The sequence below is a fragment of the Euprymna scolopes genome, chromosome 28, assembly GCF_053919585.1.
Source record: "Euprymna scolopes isolate OS-2025 chromosome 28, ASM5391958v1, whole genome shotgun sequence".
In the NCBI taxonomy this organism is placed as follows: Eukaryota; Metazoa; Mollusca; class Cephalopoda; order Sepiida; family Sepiolidae; genus Euprymna; species Euprymna scolopes.
This window is the reverse complement of record NC_136509.1, coordinates 49,832,002-49,859,584: the sequence shown is the minus strand read 5'-3', so window position 1 is coordinate 49,859,584 and position 27,583 is coordinate 49,832,002. Positions and strand designations below refer to the sequence as shown.

General features: G+C 32.6%; 1 protein-coding gene across 3 annotated transcripts in view; it reads left to right on the top strand.

Annotated features, from left to right (window-relative positions):
• LOC145249603 (DCC-interacting protein 13-alpha-like) overlaps positions 1-27,583 on the top strand; it is a 233,979-nt gene that overhangs the window by 31,667 nt on the left and 174,729 nt on the right. For all 3 annotated transcript variants that reach the window (XM_080111313.1, XM_080111312.1, XM_080111311.1), the window contains exons 2-3: positions 12,701-12,799; positions 27,253-27,312. In XM_080111313.1, the coding sequence (XP_079967439.1) occupies positions 12,701-12,799; positions 27,253-27,312 (159 nt within the window). The remainder of the gene's footprint in view (positions 1-12,700; positions 12,800-27,252; positions 27,313-27,583) is intronic.

The window sequence follows — 27,583 nt, the reverse complement described above, 5'->3', positions numbered from 1 at the left end:
ATTTGCAAAATCTCCAATAAGTAGGTCTTTTAAAAATTGCAGCGATTTTTCTTCTATTGAAACATCCATATGAAAAATTGTACATTTTTTTTTTTTTTTTACCATTTTTCTTCATTCATATACAAGTGTACATTGCTTTTTGTTCATTTTTTTGCCATTTTTCTTCATATTGATTCTAATAACTTAATTGCTTTCAGTTCTAATTTCTCTCTTTTATTGCTGTAAAGTAAAGAAGACATTGCACAACAGTTCATTGTTGAGTTCTACTCAAAAAGCAAATGGCTGCCTCCATCCGTTCTATATATATAGTGCTAAGAGGCAGATAACTCCCCGGGTAATTCCTGTATCGGTGGCAGATAACTCTTTTTTTTCATGACATAATTATTATTCGCCCACAAACTAAATTACCTTGTTCATCTATTTTTTTCTGCAGATTACAGATATGGCATGTTTCAATGTTCCAGTCTGAGTTAATAACAGATATACACAAAAGTTCACTTAGTATTTCATATCTTCTACTATCTTAAAAAAAGAACTTTGTGTGTATATGTGTGCGAGTTCAATCCCTATGGACTCTTAAACGGCTGGGTTGATTTTTAAAAAATTTCACACAAATGTACTTTATGTGTTTGGCAGTGTTCTTAGATAGGTTTTGTATCAGAATGTCTTTGATAGGTATCAATAATCGAAAAAATCTGATGAAAGAAATAACAGACGATTTTGAATGCAGTTAATGTTTTATACCGCGTAACACCACAAGTGCATTTGAGAAGTTTTATTAACGCACAAGCAGAAAGGCCCGGCATAGAAAATCAACAGTAGGTTCTTTGATATGGGCATGTTCGAAATGAATGTTTCTGTTTAGAGCACAATTGAATTATGATACTTGACTTTTGCATTTTGAACTTTAATTCAAGTCATTATATCCAAATTTTATAAAATCGATAGTAGTATTGTGGGCTGCGGGGAGAGATGTGAAACTTCCTCTCTATGCACTGCGGTGGGTCCCCAACTAGAGCAGGCAATTAATCGATTTGATTGAAAAATTGGCGATTTCACCGATTTTGATAACAATAAAATATGTAAGGGTGAAACATTCGTTGATCCTCATTCAATGCCAGACATTGTCAGGTCTCTCCCTAATTTAATCGGGTTTCAGTCAGAAATTTCACTGTTAAGGGGTCAAATTTCAACGATTTGACCGTTGAGAACTCTACCAAACTCCTCCAACAATTAATACTAATATCTGGTACTACTATATCAGGTTGTCTGAAAATATTGGCTTTCTGACCAAAAAATGTACCAAACATTGGTGTTATTGTTTATTGTTTTTTCCTTTCACTTTGCAAAACTCAACCATGTTTTGAAAAGTTAAAAAACAAAAAATTTCTTCTATAAAACAACCAAACCAAATTCCATAAATAAATAGAAAGAACTCAGAGCATAAAAACTTTTACCAAAATTACTGGATTCGACATAAAGTCAACCTGAATAGGGTTGATATATGATAAATCAAAACAACCAAACCAAACTCTATGAATAAATATTTGGAGATATCAACTTGAAGCATAAACATTTTTTCAAAATTACTAGATTCAGCATTAAGTAAGCCAGCAATGGTTGATATGCTGTAAAAAACAAAAACAACCAATCAAACAAAATCAGTATTAATAAAATTGTGTGACCAATTTTCATGTGTCTGTGTATATGTGTGTGATTCTTGTCTCTATGTGACTTATGTAATATTATTTAAAAAAATTTAGTATTAATCGATTATTTATTGAACTCAACATAACAGCCACATACACCTCAGCTGATATGTACTAGCTAAAATATCGACTAACAAACATAACCACCTTTATATTTAAAACTTATCCACAATTCTGTATGCACCTTATTGAAATGTGTAAACCAAATTTAAGCTCAGATGATAAAGTTATTAGTGACAACTTTTGGTTTTCCATTAGCATATTTGAAAGCCAAAAGTTGTTCAGAAATAATGGATTTTAATAGATTTTAATTAGTTGAAAAAAAAAACAGCAACTTGGTTTTTCTGTCTTATTGGCCATTACTAATATATACAATTAACATTTAAGTATCTGCCTAAATTAAAAATGTTAAAAAAGAATTAGAAGAACAAAATAATAAAAGCAAACAAAAATTATGAGCTTGAACTTTTCCCATCTTTTGGCATTTGGAATGAAAACTAATGGTGTATGTTTATATATATATATATATATATATATATATATATATATATATATATATATATATGGGTGTGTATGTTCCAGAATTTTTCTCCCATAACTACACTATTTAGTTCCTCTGATGAGAAGTCTAAATTTCCAAAACTCCATGGAACCATGAATAACCTTTAGTCTGCTCTGTTTTGTTGAATTTTTAATGATGAAATAAATAATGTACATTAAAAAAAATTTTTTTTTTAATATCTCATCAGTAAATTTTCTTCATATCAGTATTGAGATGATTAATCAGGAATCGAAAAAATCAGAACTTTTTAGGGCATTGAAATCAGAAAAAAATTGTGCTTTATTGTCTTATGCAAAAAACGATTTGTTTGATATATATTTTTTTTAAACAAAATTTTTCATTGCTGGTACTAATGATATTTATTGATCTTAAACTACCAGTAAAACTAAAATCTAAAGATCCACTCCCCATAAGTGTATTTTTACACTCATGAAAATATATGCACATATTACATGGGGTTTTAATCTGACTTTTAAAAATAAAACAATAACTGCAGCTAAATATTTAGCTATGTAAAAGAAATCAGAATTAGTAATTTAGAATGGAATTGGGGAAAAATATTGGAATTGTCCCATCACTGATATATCTATATATCTATAAAAGTGAACGTGCCTGTGTGTGTGTCTGTGTACATTTCCCTACTGTCAATTTTTAGTCTATAGACTCAAAATTTAATATACAGGGTATTGAGATTTGGGAAAATCTTTATAATCCGTTTTCGGCCAGAAATTTGGCTGTTAAGTGGTCATCTACCAAACTCCTCCGCCAATTTTGGGTATAAACAATTGAAAATTTAAATATAGGTTCCTTGGACATGGATTTAACTTAATAACTTGATTTGAGCCCAAAACAATAAATATTAAGGGGTCATAATAAGGGTCAAAGTTAAAAAAAATTACCGTTTATTTTTTTGCTCAGCATACACCTCCAAACACCCTGGCAATGCCGGGCACCCATTGCTAGTATGTATATATATATATATATATATATCGTAAGTTATAAAATATATATGGCGATTAAGCTATACTGAATATTCCGCGTTTCAGCCACTCTAGGACTCTTCAGGCTTATGTGCATAAGCCTGAAGAGTCCTAGAGTGGATAAAACGCGGAATATTCAGTGTAGCTTAATCGCCATATATATATAATACATAGGTAGAGCTAGTTAGTAAGTTATAAATATATATGGCGATTAAGCTACACTGAATATTCCGCGTTTCAGCCACTCTAGGACTCTTCAGGCTTATGTGCATAAGCCTGAAGAGTCCTAGAGTGGATGAAACGTGGAATATTCAGTGTAGCTTAATCGCCATATATATTTTATAACTTACTAACTAGCTCTACCTATATATTCAGCACTTTTGAAGTAAATACGTAAAGTTTACGCATAAATTTATACTTTCGTATATTAATTTTATGTGAGTAAATGAAGTAGTTATATAGTTTGGCATAAGTAACTATATAATTTTATTTTGACATAGATCCATCAGAAGGTGGGTGGATTGAACTGAAATTTCTTTTAAAATCCTCATTGAACGAATGTCATGCTTTCGGCTTTCCAGAACCACTTCAAAATTGTTTTTTTTAATCATGTAAACATCTGAAATACACATGGAAATGAAATAAAATTTATTTTTGTTTATAAAAAAATATATGAGTTTTTGATTTCAAATGACACATGAAATAGAAGAAATGCTCAAGTATTAACAAAGTTATAAACAAGGGAATATAGAAATATTTACTGATTGTGTATGCACACACACACACACACACACACTGAAAATTGAGCATTGTCATTTTTTTTAATTCCTTATTTTTTCTTTTTTAGATAATTAATTACATAAAAAAGAAAAAATAAAGAAGTAAAAAAGTAACAATGGTCAATTTTTCCTTGATAGACACATGACTTCTCCAACTTTCAAGCATGGCTGATGAGAGCCAGTAATTGTTTACATTACACTGTTTTTTTGTTTTCTGGACCACACCTGGTTTGAAATCGATAGTATCACGTTGAATCGATCTTCTGCAACACAATAAATATTATGATGCTCTTATTATTAAATAATGGTTGGATTTCTTTCTACCAAACTTATTTTTCTCTCAATCTAGAGTACCTCTTTTTTTGGGAAGCTGCTTCTCCCCACATTAAAAAACTGATTTCATATGTAACTTTGCCCTCGTGGGGAGGCAAATAAATAGTAGTACAAGTAAAAATGTGTTCCAACTGTTTTTGACAAATGGCATTGCGGCTGACACTTTAAATTGAAAATCTTTTTACTATTAAATATCTTGGAGAGTTTGGAATAATTTCTGCGTTCATGAGTCTCAAAATGTGACAGACTAAAAAGTATCTGCTAATATTCAAAATGTCTTCATCATTTGGTTGAAGATTGAGGATGTTATAGTACATTTAATTCTCCATGAACCACCTCCTCTCCTCCCCAATTGTTCTTAATTATATTTTTGCAATTTCACATTTCCAATTTTAGGTGTTTTAGTCCCAACACCTATTTAATGGTCAAAGACTTATTTATGCTGACCTGCTTTAATTTCTACCTTTCAGCTACTTCTTTATTTCGGATGGTCTCAAGATTCCCAACGCTTCTGGCCTTTTCTATCTTTAATGTAACCCATCTGCTGTCTTCTGTGATAAAATATTTTTTTTTTTATTTTGTACATAAACAAACAGAAATGTCACAAAGTTAAATCATAAATATATTTTGCTATTGCTTTTTCTTAGCTTAAGAGGACTAAATGTTTGTTTTTTTTCAAAATAAGTCAGGTGTTCCCTCTATTCTATTTGATTATCGATTTAAAAGATTCCCACAGTTAATTAATTTATTCTGCAAACACTTGTTCTTCTTAGCTAATTTCTCATCAATTATTTTTCTCAATAGAGATTTCCTAAAGAAAAAATCCTCAATCTGTTTATACAACCTATTATCTCCACGTCAACTCAATTGATTAAAGATGTCTTACTTTTACCCGGCAACCTAAAAAATAAAATCTGGTTTTCATTTTTAGCTATCAATTCTTTTCTTTAATGTTTTTTTTTTTTCTGTGTATCAAAACTGTATTGTCATAATTTTAGAAAGGAATTAATTTTTGTTAATAATTGCAGATTTTTATAGTTTGAGCTACTTTGCATACGTCGGCAAAAAATTTGCATACATGAAACAATTTATTTTAAAATCATGGTTTAAAATTAGACAGGGGAGTTGTGTGTTTGACATCTGAGAGAAGGTGTTCATAGTGGAAATTTTGTCAATCTTGTTATGGCGTTAGATAAATAAGAGTTGCTTTACAAATTTACGTAATCATTGTGAGACTATTATGATTACAGGAGGTTTACATATTTATTACATTTGAATATAGTAGCTTTTATGCATTAAAACTGCCTACTACAAAAATTAATATACATTACTTTCATATACATATATTACAACCAGATCAACTCAAAACAACCAATCAGATTTTTATTACATTTTTTATTCATTTATCGATTACTTATCAATATATACCATATTTACTAAATTTAACTTTAAAAAATATATGTTTATAAAAAACCGTTATTTTCAAGAGAAAATAACTTGTGTTAATAATTGCAAATTTTTATAATTGGAACCATTTTATGTATGTGAGCAACAAATTTGCATATGTGGAGACCACAACTAACTTAAAAAAAAAAAAAAAGAAGACATATTAAAAGCAGATAGCAAATGTAATTTTAAACAACTGAGAAAAAGCGTTGTTGATAATTTTGTCAGTATTTTTTATGGTATTGTATAAGCAGGAGCTCTATTTGAAGTTTGCACTGTCATTGTGACTGCATTATAACTACAGGAAATATACATATACCTTTGTTTCTGACATGAACTAATTTAAAAGTAAGAATACTGGCATTAAATAAAGGCTGTTAACCAGTTAAAATACTTACGAACTATTGTTGTAAAATAAAATTAATTATTCTGTACTTTCATCTAACAATTTTAGTAGTTAAAATCGTCACACTGCTGTCAAAGTTCATGACTCCAAATGTACCCCCATCTCTGAAGAACAGACTTTTTATTTAAGCCGGCAGCATCTCATTTGCGTATGAGGTAATGTTACTTCAAGAAACCCACTAGCATATAATTAGACGCAAAGCCAATTTGAATTCTGTACATTCTCAGCTGAGAAAGTTTGGGCTGTACAGACGCACATGCCAGCAGATGTCATATTTTATTTATTTATTTCAACATAAAAACTTCAATTTGCAGAAATTATTGATGCTATTTTTTATTTATTTATTTATTTATTTTTTTTTTTTTTGCATTGCAAGCATTGATTTCTCTGGATCTTCGATGTAAAACTTTTTTGTAGGCCATAAACAAATTTAGTGCATTTAGGAAATTGATTTTATTTCAAATGAAATGTCATACTGAAATTAACTATATATTTTGTTTAAAAATTTTATGCGTTGACTGTGTGCTATTCCTCTGCAGAGTATGTTTGTCTTGTTTATAAGAAATCAACCCCTATTAATAAACTAGATTGGGCATTGAACAATACCTGTTGCTTGATCACTGGTTGCCTGAAGTCTACTAACCTAAACAACCTGTGTGTACTCTCTAGCATTGCCCCTGCAGATGTGAAACGGGAGTAGAAATCACAAAAGTTATCGTTGAACATAATTTCCGATTATAGTCAGCTGACATACTTCCTAACTTCCGGCGTAACACTACCGGAAGTGGTGATAAAGAAAATCAGTTCCTTCACTTTTATTGTTCTTTAGTATTTCTATTGTGAAGCGATTTATTGAAATAAAATAGAAGAAAAAGACATTATTGAAAATTATACAATAAAAATTAACAAAATTATAAAAAGATAAAAATAACAGTCTTTTTCAATAATCATCTGCAAGTATTCCTGTGGTAGCAGAGAATCAAAGCCAACTAATTTGGGAATATTATGTATTCAATACATTTTTTTAATGTTTGAAATTTTGTTATTATGATTTCAATAATTTTATTTTTAATACTTTCATAAGCATACATATATAAATACAAATAATAAAAAAACTTATTTTCAACATTCAAATAAAAACTTGCATTTTTATAATTTCATAAAGATATATTTTTTAAAAAATTTAAAATAAAATGCAAACTTATTTAAAAAAAATTTTTTATTAAAAGTGCAAATAACGACTAATTGTATTATTTTTATTTGTATAATTCTATTTTATTTCAATAAATCGTTTTGCAATAGAAATACTGGAGAACAATAAAAGTGAAGGAACTGATTTGCCTTGTCACCACTTCCGGTAGTGATATGCCTGAAGTTAGGAAGTTAAAGGCACGTTCGAAATGAATGTTTCTGTTTAAAGCACAATTGCACCATGATACTTTACTTTTTCATTTAAACTCTAATGCAAGCCATTATATATAAAAATAATTTCATAAACTCAACAGTTCTTACAGTGCAATGTAAACTACAATGTATTGTGGACTAACTCACTATGAGAAGCATGTGAAACTTCCTCCTGGTGCACTGCAATGGGTCCTCAACTAGAGCAGGCAACCAATCGATTTGATTGAAAAATGGTCGATTTCATCAATTTTGCTTACAATAAACATATGGGAGTGTGAAACATTTGTTGATCATCATTCAGTCGCAGCCAAGGTCGGGTCTTTCTAGTTATTTAAAAAAATGTATACAAATATTTTTTAACATATTTTATTTGCAAACACAAAAAAATTACTAATATAATATTTGTACTAAAAATTTGCAAAAGCAAAACATTTTCTGATTTTGTTATGTGTTCACCTAAAATGTACAAGTGACAAGTTTTAACGGTTCACCATTTTTCTCTGGAACAGGAAGTCAGGAAAGTAAAATAAACTGTCCATTTGGCAAGTTGTCTCATTGTAATGTAATCACTAGTTGTTTCTTATAGATTTGTTTCATTCACTATCTTTAATTTTCAAATTGTATGCCTGGCAAAGATGAACCCTTTTTATGATGGGGATGAGGCAATTTGGAACCATTTCCACTGTTCGATCCGAGTTAAAGATCATCTTGTTTTATTCTACCTTTTAGAAACATAAAAACATTTCTTACGATGGAAACCTAAATTTTGCATTTTGTGGGAGCCGCACCGAAGATATCTGACAGCGGTGGTTTTCTTGATATTCTTTGCCTCCTTTCAGGCGCAATTTAGAAGATGCCCTCAGCAGTGTTCAGAACCAGCACACTACCAGAATCAATTTCCTAGAAATCTATTTACTCTGTTACACTTACAAGATACACTTATAAACCTTACATCATTGGATTCTATATGATCCCCAACCTGTTTATGATAAAGTAAAACAAATTAATATTCAATACCTTACGGTCACAAAGAACAAAATTAGTACAGATGATAAGTGGGGGTACCTTTTTCATTCTTACTAGTAGTTGTTTAAAAAATAACACTGAAACTAGTTCAAACAATCATCCAGCTGGCCATCTGGCCAGAAGTTATAGTTTTATTAACTTGCACTTTTAGGTCATCTCTGATCTTTTGGGTATTGTTAAAAACTCTTTGATCTAAACAGAGCAGAAAGTGGACCTTGGGTCTATTTTCTGCATTCTCACAATTCTCACTTCCCTTATTTTGCCTTTTAGTCCTCACATTCCATGAGCAATTTTTCTGACGACAGGGGAAGAATTACTATTTTCTGGGTTGGAATCTGTCCATCTAGCAGTCATTATTGATTAGTTTTTAACCTTACTGTACTATTTTTAGGCTCTTACATCAAGTGGCTTCATGTTTTGTCTGGAGTGATATTTATTTAAAAGAAGAACCTTCATTACAATAATACAAAGAAGAGTAACAGGACTAATAAAAAGGAGAAATTGGAAAAAATAGGATTAATTACTTTTTTCTTTTTCATTTCTATTATATTGGATCAGTTGTCAGAGAAGGCATAGAGGAGGTAGTTGGGGTGAGTGGTAGAAAAAGAAAGACTCTTTTTAACTGAAAGATTTTATACACTTTCTTTTAATACCTCTATTCTGTTAGAATCCTGCTAGTTCCATATAAGTAGGAAAACCAGGTTCGTCTTTTGTAGTAAGATACTTCTTGCATATCCTCTTCAAACATTCTTATATAGAAATTGCCAGTTTCATGTGTCCAACTATTCATACATTCAATACTAGCAAGCATGACCTGCGGAGATTTCACTGATAAGACATGCTTAAACTTTTATTCTTTATAAATCTACAGCTGCGAAAAAAATGGCTTATTTTATTTTTTTTATTTCAAATTATGCTTAAGTACTCCAATATTTCGATTGGAAGACATGTTGTTATATTTCAACTTACTGATTAGTTTTTGAACTGTTATACACTCGTGTCCTTGTTGTGAACCCAGGTTTGTGATCCTCTCATCCCCACCATTGTACTCACTCTGCATCGCTGCCATCATCACTACCAACATGAGCCAGGTCATCCATTTGTCTGTTGATATAAACCAAGCGGACACTTGTTTAGTTTATAAAGGTTTATTCGAAAAACAGGAACAGAAAACTTCATGAAAGAGAGAAAGAGAGACAGATAAACCAATAAAATGCTTGTCTCATTGTACCTAGCTACATTGTATGCAGCCGTCCCATCCATTGTTTAGGATTCTCAAGAATGATGACATTTTGCATCCACTTGCCTCTGTTGTTAGCCAAAACGAACAAAGACCACCCAGTCAGAAGTCACATAGTTTCATTGACTTCCACTTTGAGGTCACCTCTGACTGTAACTCAAACACCTTTCATCATCTAATAATACAAGAAAGAATAACAGAATAATAAAAAGAATGAGAGATTGGAAAAATTAAGATTTTTTTTTTTTTACATGGAGGTCACCACTTATCAAGGCCCAGAAGCCACTCGGGGATAAATGTTATTTTGTGTACAGTGATCAATGGGATAGTGTTGCATGGAAAGATTGATTATTTTATTAGAGTTGAATGAGGGATGATTTTAATTGAAACTTACAAACTAATTAATGGTGTGGTGGCCATTTTGTAAATATTTCTATTGTCAAAGCAGACTTTTAAACAGTCAGGTTGAAAAATCATTTAAGCTGGCTTTAAAATTCTTAGCAAATCTAATTTAAGATTGAACGCTTTGGAAATTTAAATTCAATAATTTTATTCATAGAAACTTGCAAACTAATTAATGGCATTTCTTAATGTGGTGACCATTTTGTAAATATTTTTCCTCAAGATCTGAAAGGTTATTATCGAAGCAGACTTAAATGTAGATCTATTAATCAACTGATTTTTTTTTTATTTTTTGGAAGTTGCCCCAGACAAGGTGTAAAGCCACTTGATGTAAGAAAGTAAAGAGAATGAAAGATATTTAACACCAAGACAGGATATGGTTAATAAACATTGGTCTTGAAAAGACTAAGGCTATAAGTATGAGGAAGCAATCATCAGGAAGAGAGTTCCACAAACCTGCAGTTCTTGAAAAGAAGTTACTGGAATAGGACGATGTATTCACCTGTGCATGGATTATTGTTGCAACATCCAGGCTGGTGCATTGACAAGATGCAACAAAGGGTGTTTAACCTAATGGTTCCTGTGCTGCCTGTTGCATTGCTTGAGTCTTGCATCCCTATGCCTGTTTTACAAGTACTCCCATCGAATGCATTCTGATGGACTTGCTGCATTTGTACATCCTCAACAAAACTACTTCTCACCTACCCAGTTAGCAGCAAAATCTCACCTCTTCCCTGTAGAGCTCCTTAGATGGTGAAAGATTTTCTACTTAGTTAATTTTTTTTTCTAGGATCACTTGCTTTTGGAATTTGCTCTCTGCTTCTAGTTTTCCTGACCATGCCAATATGCAGAAATTTAAATGTAATGTGAACAAACATGTTGCTGCACAATTCCCTACCCAGGTTGTCCCCTATAAGTCTGACTTCTATCACAGTAGTTCCTTATGCTTCAGTGACAATATGTCTTGGAAAGAATATTTAGAATCAGTTTTAATACCTTTTTGATTCTAAGAAAGATTAAAATTGTGACTCTATTTTTCCCAACTTATGGTTAATTTTTAAACCTAAGTTATTTAGGTGTAATGCCAAAACAACGATATTTCATTAATTATCATTAAGGTGAATGAATAAGAAATGAATATAAAAGAATGTGTTTGTAGTTAAATTCTTTTTTTCAATCACTCCAAGAAGGAGAAGCTAGTGATCGATTCAACAGCTCAGATGTGGCAAAAAGTACTCCACGCATAATATAATAAAACTAGACTTTTTAATATTATTTGAATTCTTCGGCCTACTCTTCTCATCTTGAATGCCATTTTCATAACATTTCGGCCGATGTAACTTCCAACCTTCTTGGCCTTCGGGACAAAATCAAAGTGTAATAACTGTTCTTCAAATGCTGCATTTCGATTTCTTGTTCTGTCAGTGAAGGAGAGATCCTTCACGACTGAGACAATTTTTATTTTTGTTCCTTTTCTCCTCGTTAAAAAAACGACCCTGGTGTCTAACTCTGCCCAGTTGGCAGTCATTGTAAATAGGAACTTCCAACCTTCTTCAGGTGTATCTTGTCGAACTTGCAAGGATTCGGTGGTTAGATAACTTGAAAAAATAAGCTGTAAAATTGACCTTCTCTTGAAGGCTGAAGGTTTAATTCTCAGTGTGGGCGACCGAAAAATACAATTGCCAATTACTTAGGATCCCTATCTAGTCAGGGCTGACAGAATGAGAGCATGCTACCCTCATAAAGAGTTCTGTTCGAAAGTGCGTCCAAATTTCAGAGTTTGACAGAAACATCTGAGTTCGACAAGCTACACATTGTGAAAATGACACTTAAGATGAGAAGAATAGACTGAAGAATCCAAATAATATAAATAACCAATCCTCATCTAAAAAATTCAGAAACAGATTTTTTAGCCATTGAAAACGAGAAAAGTTATAACTCGTTTATGTAGAACAACTGTTTTATGCCAAATTGATGGTTGAATATGGTTAGATTTGTGCTCATTTTAGCATTGAATACTAAATCCTTATTAATCCCTAACTGTGCATCAAACGGATACCATAATACTTAGTTCATTGCACCTTAGCATAACAAAGGTCCATATAAAAATTCAATCATATCTGCCCAGTAGTTTCCAAGAAAAAGCGGAAGGACATTTAAACAAATATAATAAAGTGAGAGACCCTCTTTACTGCTTATGCATTAACACTGACAACCGAATATAATAACAAAATGAAAAAACTGCAGAGAAGACAAATTTTATTTAGAAACAAAGATGACTGCTCTGTCTATTTTACCTGTATTTCCAATCAACACTATAGAAATTTGTTTTTTCTCATATATTAGTGCTCATTGTTTTAGCTAATTTGAAAAAAAGATCTCTTGTGATGTTTGTGTTTTTATTTTATTTCAGACTAGAGGATTATTAAACCTATTCGAAAAGGATGCCTCTTCACTCAAGAAATATACTGCTGGTCTACACAATTGCTGCCAAAGAATATTATCTGCACAGGTTTGTAAACTATCATTATATTTATTAAGAAGGAAGACATGATTGCAAAAAGTTCAAATGACAATATAAAATGTTCAGAAAACAACATCAATAGAAACAATAATAAGACATTAAATAAAATTAATTTTTATAGACATCATTATAATTATTATTAACAGATTTTTTACTACAGCATATTTAAATCTTGTATGGAAAAATAAACAAAAATAAAAAAAAACATAAAAGCCTCATAGCTCTTTATTGAATTATAGCAGAGCTGTATGGGTAGATATGTATCATCATGCGGCATGTTTTAGGCTGACAAATGTGTGTGTGTGTGTGTGTGTGTGTGTGTGTGTGAAACTGATGATATGATTTGATTTATATGTAATGTTTTTTCCCCCTGCTTATTCCCCCCCTCCCACTATATTCATGACAATTTTTATTTTTTAATCGTAATTTTCCTCGATTTAGCTCTGTTAAGTAAGGAACGAAATCTGGGTAGTTAGCATTTATTTTCATTTTTTTTGTTTTTTTAATCATCATGTTAATTGGTCTATATTTAGCCATAATTATATTTTGTATACTCCCTCAAATTTTCAAAAAAAAAAAAAATATATATATATACATTAAATGAAATATGGGGAATAATAGTTATATATAACTTTATTATATAATCAGAACAATAAGGAAAAGTTAACTGGGAAAATTAAGAAAAACCTCATAAGGCCATGGTATTTTGAAACTAGATGCTTCTCATCAAAAGAAGAGAAAGGCCAGAATTATGCAAATATAGAAAAAAACTGGCTTAAAGATATTTGGATATGAAATGAGAATGAAGGAATAGGATATTACAGTAAATAATAATTAAAAGTAGGTCCAAAATATAAGGGTAAATCAGAAAGGTAGTATATATATATATATATATATATATATATATATATATATATATATATAGGTAATAGTACAAAAAAAATTGTAGGCAACTTCTTTCTATCATGTAAAAGTTAGCAAGTAAAAAAGAAAACAAAATAACTGTCAGATGAAACCATCTCAAGCGAATAGGGAATTTGGAAATAAATCCTTCACTCTATTTCCATAATGAGACATTTTGTTTCTTTTTTTTTCTATTCCCCTTTCTATACTAATTGATTTGTTCATTTTTTTCCTTTTCAAACTTTCCAGCTAGCAATGTTTTCTTTCTTATTACTTTATCTTAACCTTATCGATTGAAACATTATTTCATAATTATTAATTACAATTAGTATATTAGAATGATTGCTCCATATAATGTAAATTATTCCAAAGAAGTGTCTATTGGATTAAGTACATTCTAAAACAACCTTTTTCTCATTTACTTTGTTTTTTTTTTAATATGAAGATTGGTGCAAACACTAGTGAAGCATAATTTTATTTTCTAGAGAGTGTACAATTTGTATAGAATAAAAGCCCTCAAGAAACGAACATTGATTTACTCAGCTTTAGTATAATAATAGATGCCAGTGTCAAATTGGAATTGAATGAAACTTTCTTCTATGTGAAATTTTTTTCAAGTGTTGACATAAATCACAAAAGACTAAAAGTCTAAGCACTGTCAACTAATAAATTTGTACAGTGTTGAATGTAATCTTATGCAGGCTTTTTGTTTAACGTTCAAGTCTGGATTGATACTTATGAGCCAATAGAAAAATAATTTCAATGATATTAAGATAAAATGCAAATAACATTTATTCTGAGGAACAAACAAGTTGAAACAGTTTCCTGGTTGAAGAAGCCTCCCCCCCCTCTCCTTTTGTAAACTTCTAGGACAGATTTTCACTCAAGACCTGAAATAGAAGACTTAAATCAAATCTGTTGGTCAGGTTGTTGGAAAAATGTTTGGATCATTCTACCTCTCCAGAAAGTATCCCACTCCTTACACAATCTTTTACTTGTATAAGAGTCACTGTTACAATATTTTGGAGTTGCAATGGGGTATGATCCCACACAGTCGGGCGATTTTATTTATAAACGATGCTGCTAGGAACTGACGAATCAAATTAATTCACGTTCTGCTACCGACCAATCAGAAACCAGAATTGCTCCATAAATATTAAACCTGTTCTGTAGCAATTTCGCATGCTTTTTTCCGTCTCGACACGGTAAGAATCTTTTGCTCTGTGGAATTGTCTACTGTAAACCAGTCACCTATCAGGACTTGTGTGGAACAACGAACCATTGGAAACTGTTCCGAAACTAAACATGGCTTACACTTCTAGAGGTTATGCGTCCAGCGTGCATCTTTATTTCGATGGATTCGAATCAAAATTCGAATTGGGGCAAGTTAAATTTCTAGGATATCTACGAATCCAAAAGCTACACAAAGTACTTCAAACACAACCTGAAAACAGAAACGACCCCAACTTCATTGAAAAGAATGCAACTGTCTTTGCGGAATTAATACAGTGTTTAGATGACCGAAGTCTATCACTAGTAATGAGAGAAGCCCTGGACGATGGCTGCAAAGCATTGAACATATTGAGAGAGCATTATTTATTGAAAGGAAAACCCCAAATTATTTCTTTATATACTGAACTGACCTCTTTAAAACGAATGGAAGCCGAAACTATTACTGATTATAAGAGCTGAAACGACTGCAAATTCTTTAAAAATGTCTGGTGAAGTTATAAGTGACAGTCTGTTAATTTCCATGATCCTTAAGAGATTACGGAGTGATTTCAAGCCATTTACCACCGTGATAACCCAGAAAGAAAAACCCATGACTTTTAGCCAATTCAAGGTAGCACCCAGAAGTTACGAGGAAACTGAAAAAATGATCACAGAAAAAAACGAATCTACAAATATCATGAAATTTAAAAATACACACATAAAAACACTAAAATTAAATTATAACCATGCCAGGAATAAAAAACGAAACTTTGCCAAACACAATTTTTCTCCTAAGAAAAGTACAAAAATTATTTGTTATAATTGTGGACGACCTAATCACAAGAGTTTCCAATGTAGATACAGGACTCAAAATGGTGACTCCATTAAAAATGTGGAGAGCTCTGTTAGCGAACATACATTTTTATTTTCGTGTAAGTTTAATGCTTCAACAAACAATAATAATTTTCTTGTCGATTGTGGGGCCACGGCACGTGATTACAAAGGAAACTGATTTTATCAATTTTGATCCCAACTTTAAGCCACAAAATCATTTTGTAGAACTAGCTGACGGGAGTCGAGTAAATGATATCGTTTTGAAAAGAGGCGGTGCTAAAATCTTGCTAAGGAACAATAAAGGTGAACTATGTTTCTTTATTCTAAAAAACGCTCTTCTAATCCCAAAATTTAAACAAAATATATTTTCTGTACAAGCTGCCACTAAACAAAGTGCAAATATAAAGTTTAGCCCCAGTAAATCAAAACTGGTATACCCGAATGGAACTGTATTCGACATTAAAGAAAATGGAAGAATATATTATTTAAATCGCGTAGTCCCATCGAAAACCACCTGCCATGATCTACAGACATGGCATAAAATTCTTGGACATTGCAATATTTCTGATATCAAAAAGTTGCCGACTGTAGTTGATGGAATGAAAATGCAAACATCCAAAAACTTCAATTGCGACGTCTGTACGCAAGGGAAACTGACAAACTATCAAAGCAAGATACCAGACAAGAAGGCCAAAAAAATCCTGTCAGTGGTGCATTGTGACTTGAATGGTCCCGTAGAACCGATGGCCAGAGAACATTATAGATATGTGTTGAATTTCGTAGATGATCATTCAGGTTTAATAATGGCTTACTTTTTAAAGAACAAATCTGATACCCTACTAGCAACTAAAAAATATTTAGCCGACATGGCTCCCTACAGTGAAGTCAAGTGTATTCGCTCTGACAGCGGTATGGAATTCACCAATAAAGACTTTGAACTTTTACTAATTAACCATCATATCAAGCATGGAAAATCAGCTCCTAGATCGCCACACCAAAACGGGACCGCTGAAAGAGCATGGCGGACACTTTTTGAAATGGCAAGATGCCTACTTATTTAATCAAAACTCCCCAAAAACCTCTGGATGTACGCACTTATGGCGGCAGCCTATATATGCAACAGATGTTTTAACAAAACGCTATCTAAAACTTCATATGAATCTTTCTGTAGTAAAAAACTAAATTTAAGCAGAATGCATATATTTGGTTCAACTTGCTTCGCATATATAGATAAAAAGAGTAAATTGAATATTAAAGCCGACAGAGGTATATTTCTTGGATACAATAAAAACAGTCCAGCCAATTTAGTATTTTTTCCAGAGAAAAATAAAATAAAAAGAATCCGATGTGTAAAATTCACAGACACATTTAATTTTAAAGACAAAAACCCGTCATAAGAAGATGAAATTATATTTCCTCAAATTATTAAAACAAACAAAGACAATAAAAATGATGGAGACAAGAGTATCCATGATGATGATGATGATGATAGCCGAAAGATATCCCAAAAGAAATAGAAGGCGACCCGATTTTTTTGTGGTCGACAATATAAAAGATTATCAAATCGACTATTGCTATTCAATGGAAAATGCGTCAAAAAGCTTTAACGAAGCAATTAATTCAGAATTTGTGATGAATGGAAAATTGCCATGAAAAAAGAAATAGATGCCTTAACCGAAAATGATACCTATGCGGTAGTGCCTCTCCCAAAAGATAAACATATTATTTCTACAAGATGGGTCTTTACAAAAAAGACTACCGCATCAGGTGTAGACCAGTACAAATCTAGATTTGTTGCTAAAGGCTACTCTCAGATTTACAGTATAGAATATTTTTCTACATTTTCACCGACCACAAACCTAACGACAATCAGAATTTTATTGCAAATCGCATCACAATATGACCTAAACATCCATCAAATGGACATAAAAAATGCTTATTTGAATGCCCCAATAGACTGTGAAATTTATATTACCCCTCCAGAGGGATTTATAATGAAAAATAAAAATAGCGTGCAGCCACTTAACAAGTCATTATATTGTCTAAAGCAGAGTGCTCAATGTTGGAATACAGTATTTCATGATTATATTATTAAACAACAATTTAGCAATGCACTGTAGACCCCTGTTTATATACCCAACACAAAGACAATAAACTACTGATTTTGGTTTTGTGGGTCGATGATATTTTAATCGCATCAAATTGTGACATAATGTTAACTGATGTTAAGAACAAATTAAGTAAAAGATTCAAAATGACCGATCTTGGCAAAATATCCTGGTTTTTGGGGATAGCATTTACTCAAAGCAAAGGACTTGTTACGATGAATTAATCGAGATACATCGACAAAATACTATTAAAATTTGGAATGGGAGAGTGCAAGAAACGCTCTATACCAGTCGAAAATGATATTAATAAAAAATATACACACAGAATCTGAAATAATAAATGATAAACTATACCGCGAAATTATAGGTAGTCTTGTATATTTAATGACTGCGACCAGACCCGACATATGCTATACAGTAACAAAACTGTCACAAAAATTATCACGGCCGACAATGAAGGATTTAAACAGAACTAAACAAGTCCTGCGTTATTTAAAAGGAACTAAAGAAGAGAAGTTAGTATTTAGAAATTAAAAAAATCCCCTAAAATTAGAAGGTTTTTCGGATTCAGATTGGGGAAGCGATGAAGATATCTGGATATTGTTTTAGACTATCAGAAAATGGGCCTATTATTTCATGGAAATCTAAAAAGCAACAGATTGTATCTCTCTCTACGTGTGAAACAGAATTTATCGCGATCACACACACGACCCAGGAAGCACTTTACCTTAAAAATATCCTAAAGACTATTTTAGAGCCAGAATTAACTAAAATCACCGTAGTAATTAATTGTGATAATCAAGCCAGTATAGTCTTTGCACAGAACACGATAATCAACGAAAGATCTAAGCATATAGATATAAAATACCATTTCATAAAAAACGAGGTGAAAAAGGAATCCATTATTTTGAATTACGTATCATTAGAACAAAATATTGGTGATGTACTCACAAAACCCGTAACAAGAATAAAGTTAAAGCGTTTTTTCTCAAAACTTGTTGGGGGATTCGACTGAATAATTTTTTTTTTTCACGGCCCTGTATGTATATAAATTTCTATATATAAAAAAATTTTTTTTTTTTAAATAGTCCTGGACAAGACGTTAAACTGTATCCATTTTGTTTGTATTAACACTTTAATCTACTAATGCGTAACTAATACTTTTACTAAAATAAAAAAAAAAGAAAAAAAAGTCACTTTTTTAAAACCTCTTCTTTGTAATTTTCCTTTTCGACAAATACTTTTTACATGCTTATTTTAAGGTGTGCATAAATTATAATCGACTTTTATTTATTTATTTATTTTTTTTTCACATTAGTTTTCTTATTTTTCAAAAATGTCCTATATTTTTTTGCACTATTATAATAACAAAAAAACAACAACCCCCCTCAAAAAAAACAACAAAACAAAAAAAAAAAACTCTCTAAACGGGTACATATTACATGTATGTTTATTTTTATGTATGTTTATTTATATGTATATATGTATGTTTTTTTCCCCTCTTTTTTTACAAACCTGCCTAATCAAATTAAAAAAATGGCTTCTTTTTCACATACCCACCTACTTTTTAAAGTAAAAATACGTCCCATTTCTTTTATTTCCCTTCTCTGTACACATATATATCTGTTTTGACATTTGAACACAATTAAAAATGGCGTCTTTTTACATGCTAAAATTTTAAGATCCAAATGATTTCTAATATTTGTTATGTATAATTGATTATAAAAATATGTATTTATTTTTGAGCAGAATGAACACAAGGGATTCCCGATTATAAAAAAATAGGGGGGTGTTATAATATTTTGGAGTTGTAATGGGGTATGATCCCACACAGTCGGGCGATTCTATTTATAAACGATGGACTTGAGAAAAAAGAGTGATAAACTCTCTCTTTCTCTCTTTGGCAGAATGGTCATTACTAGGACTAGGACAACAGCATATTCTTTTTGTTTTGACTCAAGTATGTATCCATTGATATCTTATATTCTTTTATATAGTGATGTGATTCTCGCTTGATTAAGTGTGTCTAACTTTGTCGGATATATACTCGAAAGTCAAAACAATGAAAAGAATATGCTGTTGTCATAACCCTAGTCATTACTGACCAGCCATGGAGCTCCTTATGAATTGTTACCATTGACTCCAGTTCTGCACCATTCTGAACAATCAGTCATGCTAATATCTGCACTGTCCTTTATGTTGTCTGACATTCTTGTTCTTGGTCTTTCATGTCCTTTTTGGGCAGAGCAGGTCTTTTGTTAGGCTGTCTGTTCTGACCACATGTCCCAAAAATCGGTATAAACACCTGATAAAAACTAGATTATTTTACAAATTAATTACTTAAAACCATAAAATGCATCCCATCATGTTAAACAAGTGCTTAACCAAATATAATGATTAGAAAGAAAAGAAAAACATGGGAGACAGTGATGTAGACTTGAGAGAAAGGGTGATGAATAAAGACTATACCAAAAATAGGTTACTTTACAAATCAATTTCTCAGCATCATGTTAAACTGATGATGATGACCAAGTATAATGATGACAAAAAAATGATACAAGCAATGAAAATGAAATTGAAAGCATTTTATTCTCAGCAAGAGAAAATTGAAATATATCTTACCTTAATTGTTGATATCTGATTCCCATGGAAAAAGAAATTCTTGCAGGTGTCGAAAGAATCAATAAATTCACCTACTTGGGCAACACAATTGATTCCAGTGTGTGAACTGACACAAGTATCCAGTAACATTTGCCATGTAGGGGAGTTTTAAAGCAACCATCGTTATCACCAATTTTACAAAACCAATGGATCTCCTCATATTCGATAGTACACATATGTCTGCTCTGTATGATGCAAATGATGAAACGTCAAAATGATATAATCCTGATTGCCATGCATTGGATGAGAAAATTGCCAATCAGAGAAAGTCTGTTGCACAGTGGTGTCTCAATTATAAGGCCACATCACGCATGTCAGTCATCCAGAACACTCTATCCATGTGGTAAGCCGCTTAAAACATGGAAGGGATCAGCTGATGATGACCTGATTATGACAGGTAGCACAAGCGAAATCGCAACAAACAGAAATGAAACGTCTAACCTCTGCATGAGACATGAAAATAAAAATAGTTAACAAGAAGAAAAATTCCTGCCAGATTATCTTAGCAGACCACAAAGTGAACATAAAGGAAACAACGAAGTGAAACAAATGCATGGAACTGGCCAGAATGCTGAAAGGGGTATGGAACATGAAGAAAGTCAGGATGACACCAATAATCATAGGAGCACTAGGAACAATCCAGAAAAACTTTGAAAAAAGAATGGGACAAATTGGAATCATGAGAAGGCTAAGAAAATACAATGGATAGCAATAATGAAAACTACTGAAATCTTAAGGAAAACCCTAAAATGCGGAAACCAACAAAATAAACTGCAAACACTAACCAGTAACTTAGATGCTGCAATAGGATTAAAACAAAAACAGAATATGACCACAGGAATCTAAGAAAACCAAAACCACAAACTGTTAAGTTAATTATGTTCCCCGCCCCACCCCAAAAAATGGTGGCGCCTACATTGGATGTCACAACAACAAAGAGTCGTAAAGGATCCAAAAGGACCGAGGAGGGAGAGCACAGGTTTCCACTGGAAAAAAACTCTTCCACATATTGCCATGGTCTTGCTATCTTTCTTTGTGAAGATCTCGCCATCGTACGTGTCCCCAGTCTTGAATCTCCTCAATGTCGTTTTATCTGTTTGAAGTTATCATTGCTGCACTTGACTTCCTATTTGTTCTTTTTATACCATCTCCCTTCTGACTGTGAGAAAATGATGATACGACCAAAAGAAGATCAGAAGATGAACGAAAAATTCACAGCACACAACATTTGGGGTCGGCGGCTTGTTAGTGAGGCCACATGGTGTCACATTATTTCTCAGTTTTATATGTTGAAGATAAAATTCACTAAGGAAGCATTTGAAAACATATCTTTAGTTTAGCAATTATCAAGAAAAAATGGGTTTTGGAAGAATAAGAAGGTAAGAAACAGTTGCAAGAATAAAAATAGTTTTTATTTTTTTTTTTTAAGTAAACTTAGGTTATCTCTACTCTCTACTATAATATAAAGGTGTGTGTCTGCGAGTTCGTTCCCTATAGACTCTGCAACAATTGGGCCGATTTTTATGAAATTTAACACAAATGTACTTTACGTATCCGACAGTATCAGAATGTCTTCAATAAGTATCGATGATTGATAATTAGAAAAAATCTGATGAAAGAAGAAACGGGCGATATTGACCAACGTTAACACCTTGTATAGCCTAACACCAAAAGTGCATTAGAGAAGGTTTCTTACCAGACAAGCTGAAAGACCTGGCATATAAAATCAACAGTTGGTTCTTTGATATGACAGGGATGTATTCAAAGTGAATGTTTTTGTTTAGAGCACAATTAAATCATAATACTTGACTTTTGCATTTTAAACTTTAATGCTAGCCATTATATATAAAAAATAATTTTATAAAATCAACAGTAGGTTCTCTACAGTTCAATGTAGGCTACAATGTATTTTTGGACTACGTCACTATGGAGAGGCATATGAAGCTTCCTCGCTGTGTCACGATGGTTCCCCAACTAGAGCAGGCAATCAATCGATTTGATTTAAAAATGGTCGATTTCAACGATTTTGCTGACAATAAAAATATGTGAGTGAAACATTCGTTGATCATCATTCAATCCCAGGCAACATCAGGTCTCCCTGCTATATATATATATATATATATATATATATATATATATATATATATTGTCACGGGAAAGCAGGGCATAATGCAGAAGTGACCATTTCCCGTCTCTCTCTTTTTAAATTCATTTTGAATATCTATCGGCCAGATACCCCCACACCACCCATTGCTATCGAGACATGCGACAACCAAATATCCATGCATCTATCCATAAAAGGAAGCGAGTTAGACACCCCATCGCCATCTCCCCTTCCCATCGAGTGATTCGTCAAAAACACGTGCCAAGTTACGACGAGAAATCATCCAGACACCCCCACCTCCACCCCAAAAACGAACCAGCGTGCGGAAAAAAAAGGAGGAGGAAAAGAAAACGCAAGTTTTGGCAGGAGTGGCATGCACGGAAAAAAAGAGTTTAAAAAAAGAATGGCGCTGATCACATCGTCGAACGAATGTCGATAATAAAAATACGACAGACAGCAGCCAACATGATTCGCTTGATACATTGGAAGTTCACTCGACTTAATCCTCATTCCTGGAGCCAAAAAGAGAACACAGAAAAACTATGAAAACACTTTTGACTTAGAGATCGGGATGGGACATATCCACAAGTGGAAAGGACGCGTTGAACAGCAGCAACGTAGCTCATGCGGTGAAATGGCGACTCTCTCAACTAAGCCTTATCCCTGGAGCCGAAAAGGGAATTCATCAGAACTACGAAATTACCTTGGTTCGAGATATGGGAAAGATACAGCCGAACGTCGGTGGTTGAGAAACAAGCAAGAAAGGAATATGAGAGAAGACAAGCGAACTTCGAAGGATATCAACTCACGCGTCAGCGAAATGGGACTGCCTCACATAACATCAGAACATTGAATTTTGTAGGATAGCCAATCATCGGTTGGATGCACGTTCTCACAGTTTAGTACTATTCAATATTCCCCCCCCCCCTATATTTCACAACGTTGACTTGCTGGACTGAACAGTTTTCTTTAATGTGTTACATGATAAGGGCTGTCCCCTTTTCATGTAAAAAATAGAGAGATTTAGTTAAAATGAAATAGAATAGACGAAATTCGAACCTCATAAATTAGGTTTAGAAATAGATTATGAGAGAGAATTAGAAAATGGAATGTAAAACAAACCATTGTTTAGCTTAGAGATAAAATAGTTTCAAGAAAAGAATGTGCACTGTCAGTTTTGTTATGAAAATTCAATTGAAAGAATGCAACTACAAGATAATTTAATATACATGTTTTTAACATATTGGAAATATAGGTTATTGAGAATATAGGTTAAAATTCCTTTTGTAAACAAAGGAAAAAGTTTTGGACACGCATGTCCAGAACACGTGAAAGAAGACACATGTTTTAACATGTGTATGACGTCATGGAAAATGGGAAGTTCTCGATATAGTTAGAAAACTTTAGAGTTAAGGAAGAGAAACTGAGAGAGTCAGAGAGAGTCTGAGGACGGCAGACGACAGTCCAGTTGGGATTCGAACGTCTAGAAGCGAGACGGTCACTTTTGTAACTTAATATGTGAAGCTTTGAATTCTTGACTCAGAAAACCACGGCCAGTCGTGAGAAGAAATAAACCCATCATGTGTTTTTATAAACGTCGTCTTTGTGTTGTAATTCTACCAAAAGGTAAAGTGAAAATTGTTATTATATATCTTGTATATAATGTTTCAAAATGTCTTTACATACACGTCTCGACATCTCATATCGACAATGTGAACTCTACATCTCATATCTACACTTCTAAGTATAAACATTTTAATATATATGAATCGTCATAAAACGAACAATCTCTTCATAACAGAAACAACAACATTCTTTATAACACGAACAATCTCTCTTACAACAACATCTCTCTCTCTCTCTCTCTCTCTCTCTCTCTCTCTAAGACTCCCTAAGACTGCACTTTAATAAGACTCTCTTTTAATAAGACTTCTATATAACAAATGTTGCCGCCCCCCCCCCCTTGGACACTGTCTGCATGTTTTCTTCTTATTATTATTTCCTCTTAATATGTTGTCTTGATTATTAAATTTTTAACGCACAATAAATGATATGCGTATAATATATAAACAGCCATGTTGTTTCGTTATTCATTACCTTGTATTTCGTCAACCGTGGATCTTATAAGGAAATTCCACCATGGAAGTACTATCCAGAACCTGGGTTAGTTCTACTGGATTGTGATAATTTTACAGCCAGCACGTACATCATTTTTTTTATTTTACGATACGTTTTGGGGATAAATTCCCTTTTGGGATTTTTCAACCGGGGTGTATCATCACAATATCTATATATAAAAGTGAAAGTGTCTGTCTGTCGGTGTGTGTGTCTGTCTGTCTGTGTACATTTCCCTACACAATAACTCTGTCAATTTTCAGTCTACAGACTCGAAATTTGATATAAAGGGTATTGAGATTTGGGAAAATCTTTGTAATCCGTTTTCGGCCAGAAATTTGGCTATTAAGTGGTCAAAGTTCAACGATTTGACCTTTGAGAACTCTATCAAACTCCTTCGCCAATTTTGGGTATAAACAATTGAAATTTGATATATAGGTTCCTTGGACATGGATCTAATTTAATAACTTGATTTGAGCCCAAAACAATAAATGTTAAGGGATCATAATAGGGGTCAAAGTTAAAAAAAAATTTGACCTCTGCAGTGTCTACCAAATTACTCAGACAATTTCTAGTCTAAACATTTGAAATTTTACATAAAGGGTATTCAGAGATAGGGCAAGCTTTTTAATCGGTTTGGGTCAAAAATTTGAGCTACCAATATATAAATGTATGTATGTATGTTTGCATGTCTGCCTAAAACTTTCAACAGAGGCGACAGATTTTCACAAGATCAGTCTCGTTTTGAAGCTCGACCTTTCAGACGACAAATATCGAAAAATTGGCTAAAAATATTAATTTCTTCACCCTCAACTGGGCACTTTTCTACAGGGAGGGGTCGCTTTTTTCGCCAATATTTTCAAAAGTCGTCCCCTCTTTTCAATTGTCTTGCCTTAATTTAAACCTATGTCACTTCTGGTTTGGCGGTGGTTGTAACAGCAAAGACATCACATTTTTTTCACTTTCTTTTCCTCCTTCACGGTACGGGTTCGAGCCTGCCTTCCTACTACCATTTTTTTTTTTTTTTTTGCTCAACACACACCTCCAAACACCCGGGCAACGCCGGGCACCCATGCTAGTATATATATAAACTGTGAGCTTATGAATGGAGAAGAGCTATCATGGCATGCTCTAAGGGGAGTAAGGAGAGGTGAGACCAGCAGTGGAAGTAGAAGAGAAAGCAAAGACAGCAGAGGGTTGCAACAGAAATCTTGCAACCAGGTACTATCTACATCTGAGGCAACTGCAACAGAGTCTGCCAATCTAGGATAGGCTTTCGCAGTCACAACAGAGACTGCAATTCACCAACAGATTATATATTTTTTTTCATTAGAATTCATTATTGAGATGAGTATTATCTATTAATTTATTTATTGCGGACTTTATTTATTTAATGTGGACTATTATCCTCATTTTTATTAGTTGTTGTTTCACGACATTTCAAGCAACTATTCCTCTGGCCTTTGTCAGGTGGTAACCGCAACAGGATAGGAACTCCGAATCTCCTAACTGCATTCTCAGCAATTACTGCCATCCATAGTTGTTGTCATCTCACCACGATTTGGCCAAGTAAGCCTCTGACCGGCTTTGGCTAAGATTGAAACTGCTATCTTCAGACAATTCTCACCTGGAACCGTAGAGATTCAAAGTCTCGATCCACTGTGCCATGGGCCCCGAAGGTATAGGTACAACATCTCTACCACCTGACGAAGACAAGAGGAATAGTTGGCCGAAACATTGTGAAACAACAACTAATAAAGATGAGGATGATAGTCCGCAATAAATAAATTAACAACAGATTACTTTAATGTATAGAACTCCATTGTCTCTGGAAACAGATGGACCAACCGTGTGTGTGTGTGTGTGTGTGTGTGTGTATATATATATATATATATATATATATATATATATATCTTAGTGATGGGACTATTCCAATATTTTTTCTGATTCTGATACAATTACTGATTCTGATTCTTTATAAATCTCTAAATTTTTAACTGTAAAATGGTTATTTTGCCCCAATTATCCTAAAAACACATTTTATATTTATATTTTCATTTTATATTTATATTTTCTCAAACATAAAAACAAAAAGGTGGTGATTTAAAGAATTTAGTTTTAATGGAAGTATAAATCAATAAATGTTTATCATTTTATTATTACTACTAGCAGTGGAAGGTTTATTTTTGAAACAAAATGAAATACAAAAATTTAATTAAAGGAATCGTTTTTAGCATCGTAAACTAGGCACACATTTTTCCAATACCGAATCCGATTCTAATACCCTAAAAGCTTTTGATGTTTCCAATCCCCGATTTTGATTCCAATTAATCATCCAACACTAATACACACACAAACACTAATACACACACACACACACACATATATATTATATATATTAATTACTATTATATTCTATGTGATGATTTTCTTTTTTGTTTGTGAGTTATTTTAAAAATCTCTTTCCTATATTTTTCAAGTTTTTTTGTTTTGTTTTGTGATAGAATGAATTGTGCGCCGCCACACAATCTCTTGCTCAGCAGCTGCGATCCTATGAGCTCCAGGTAAGTCTTTTTACATTAATACATTGTTTTCAAAGTCAACATCTTTTTGTTGTATATGAGTTTCAATTTCTTCAGAGATGATGATAAAATGATCCAAAGAAATCTGCTAGCCATTCTGCTCTGCTGGTTATAATTTTGTCTGCTGGAGATTTATCATAAGGATGTCTCAAGCTGGATTGTTGGGTTCTTGGAAGTGATGAAACACAAGGGCATTTGTACCTATAATATATGTAGTTAGTACTAAAGAATTTTATTATATCAGGATACATGC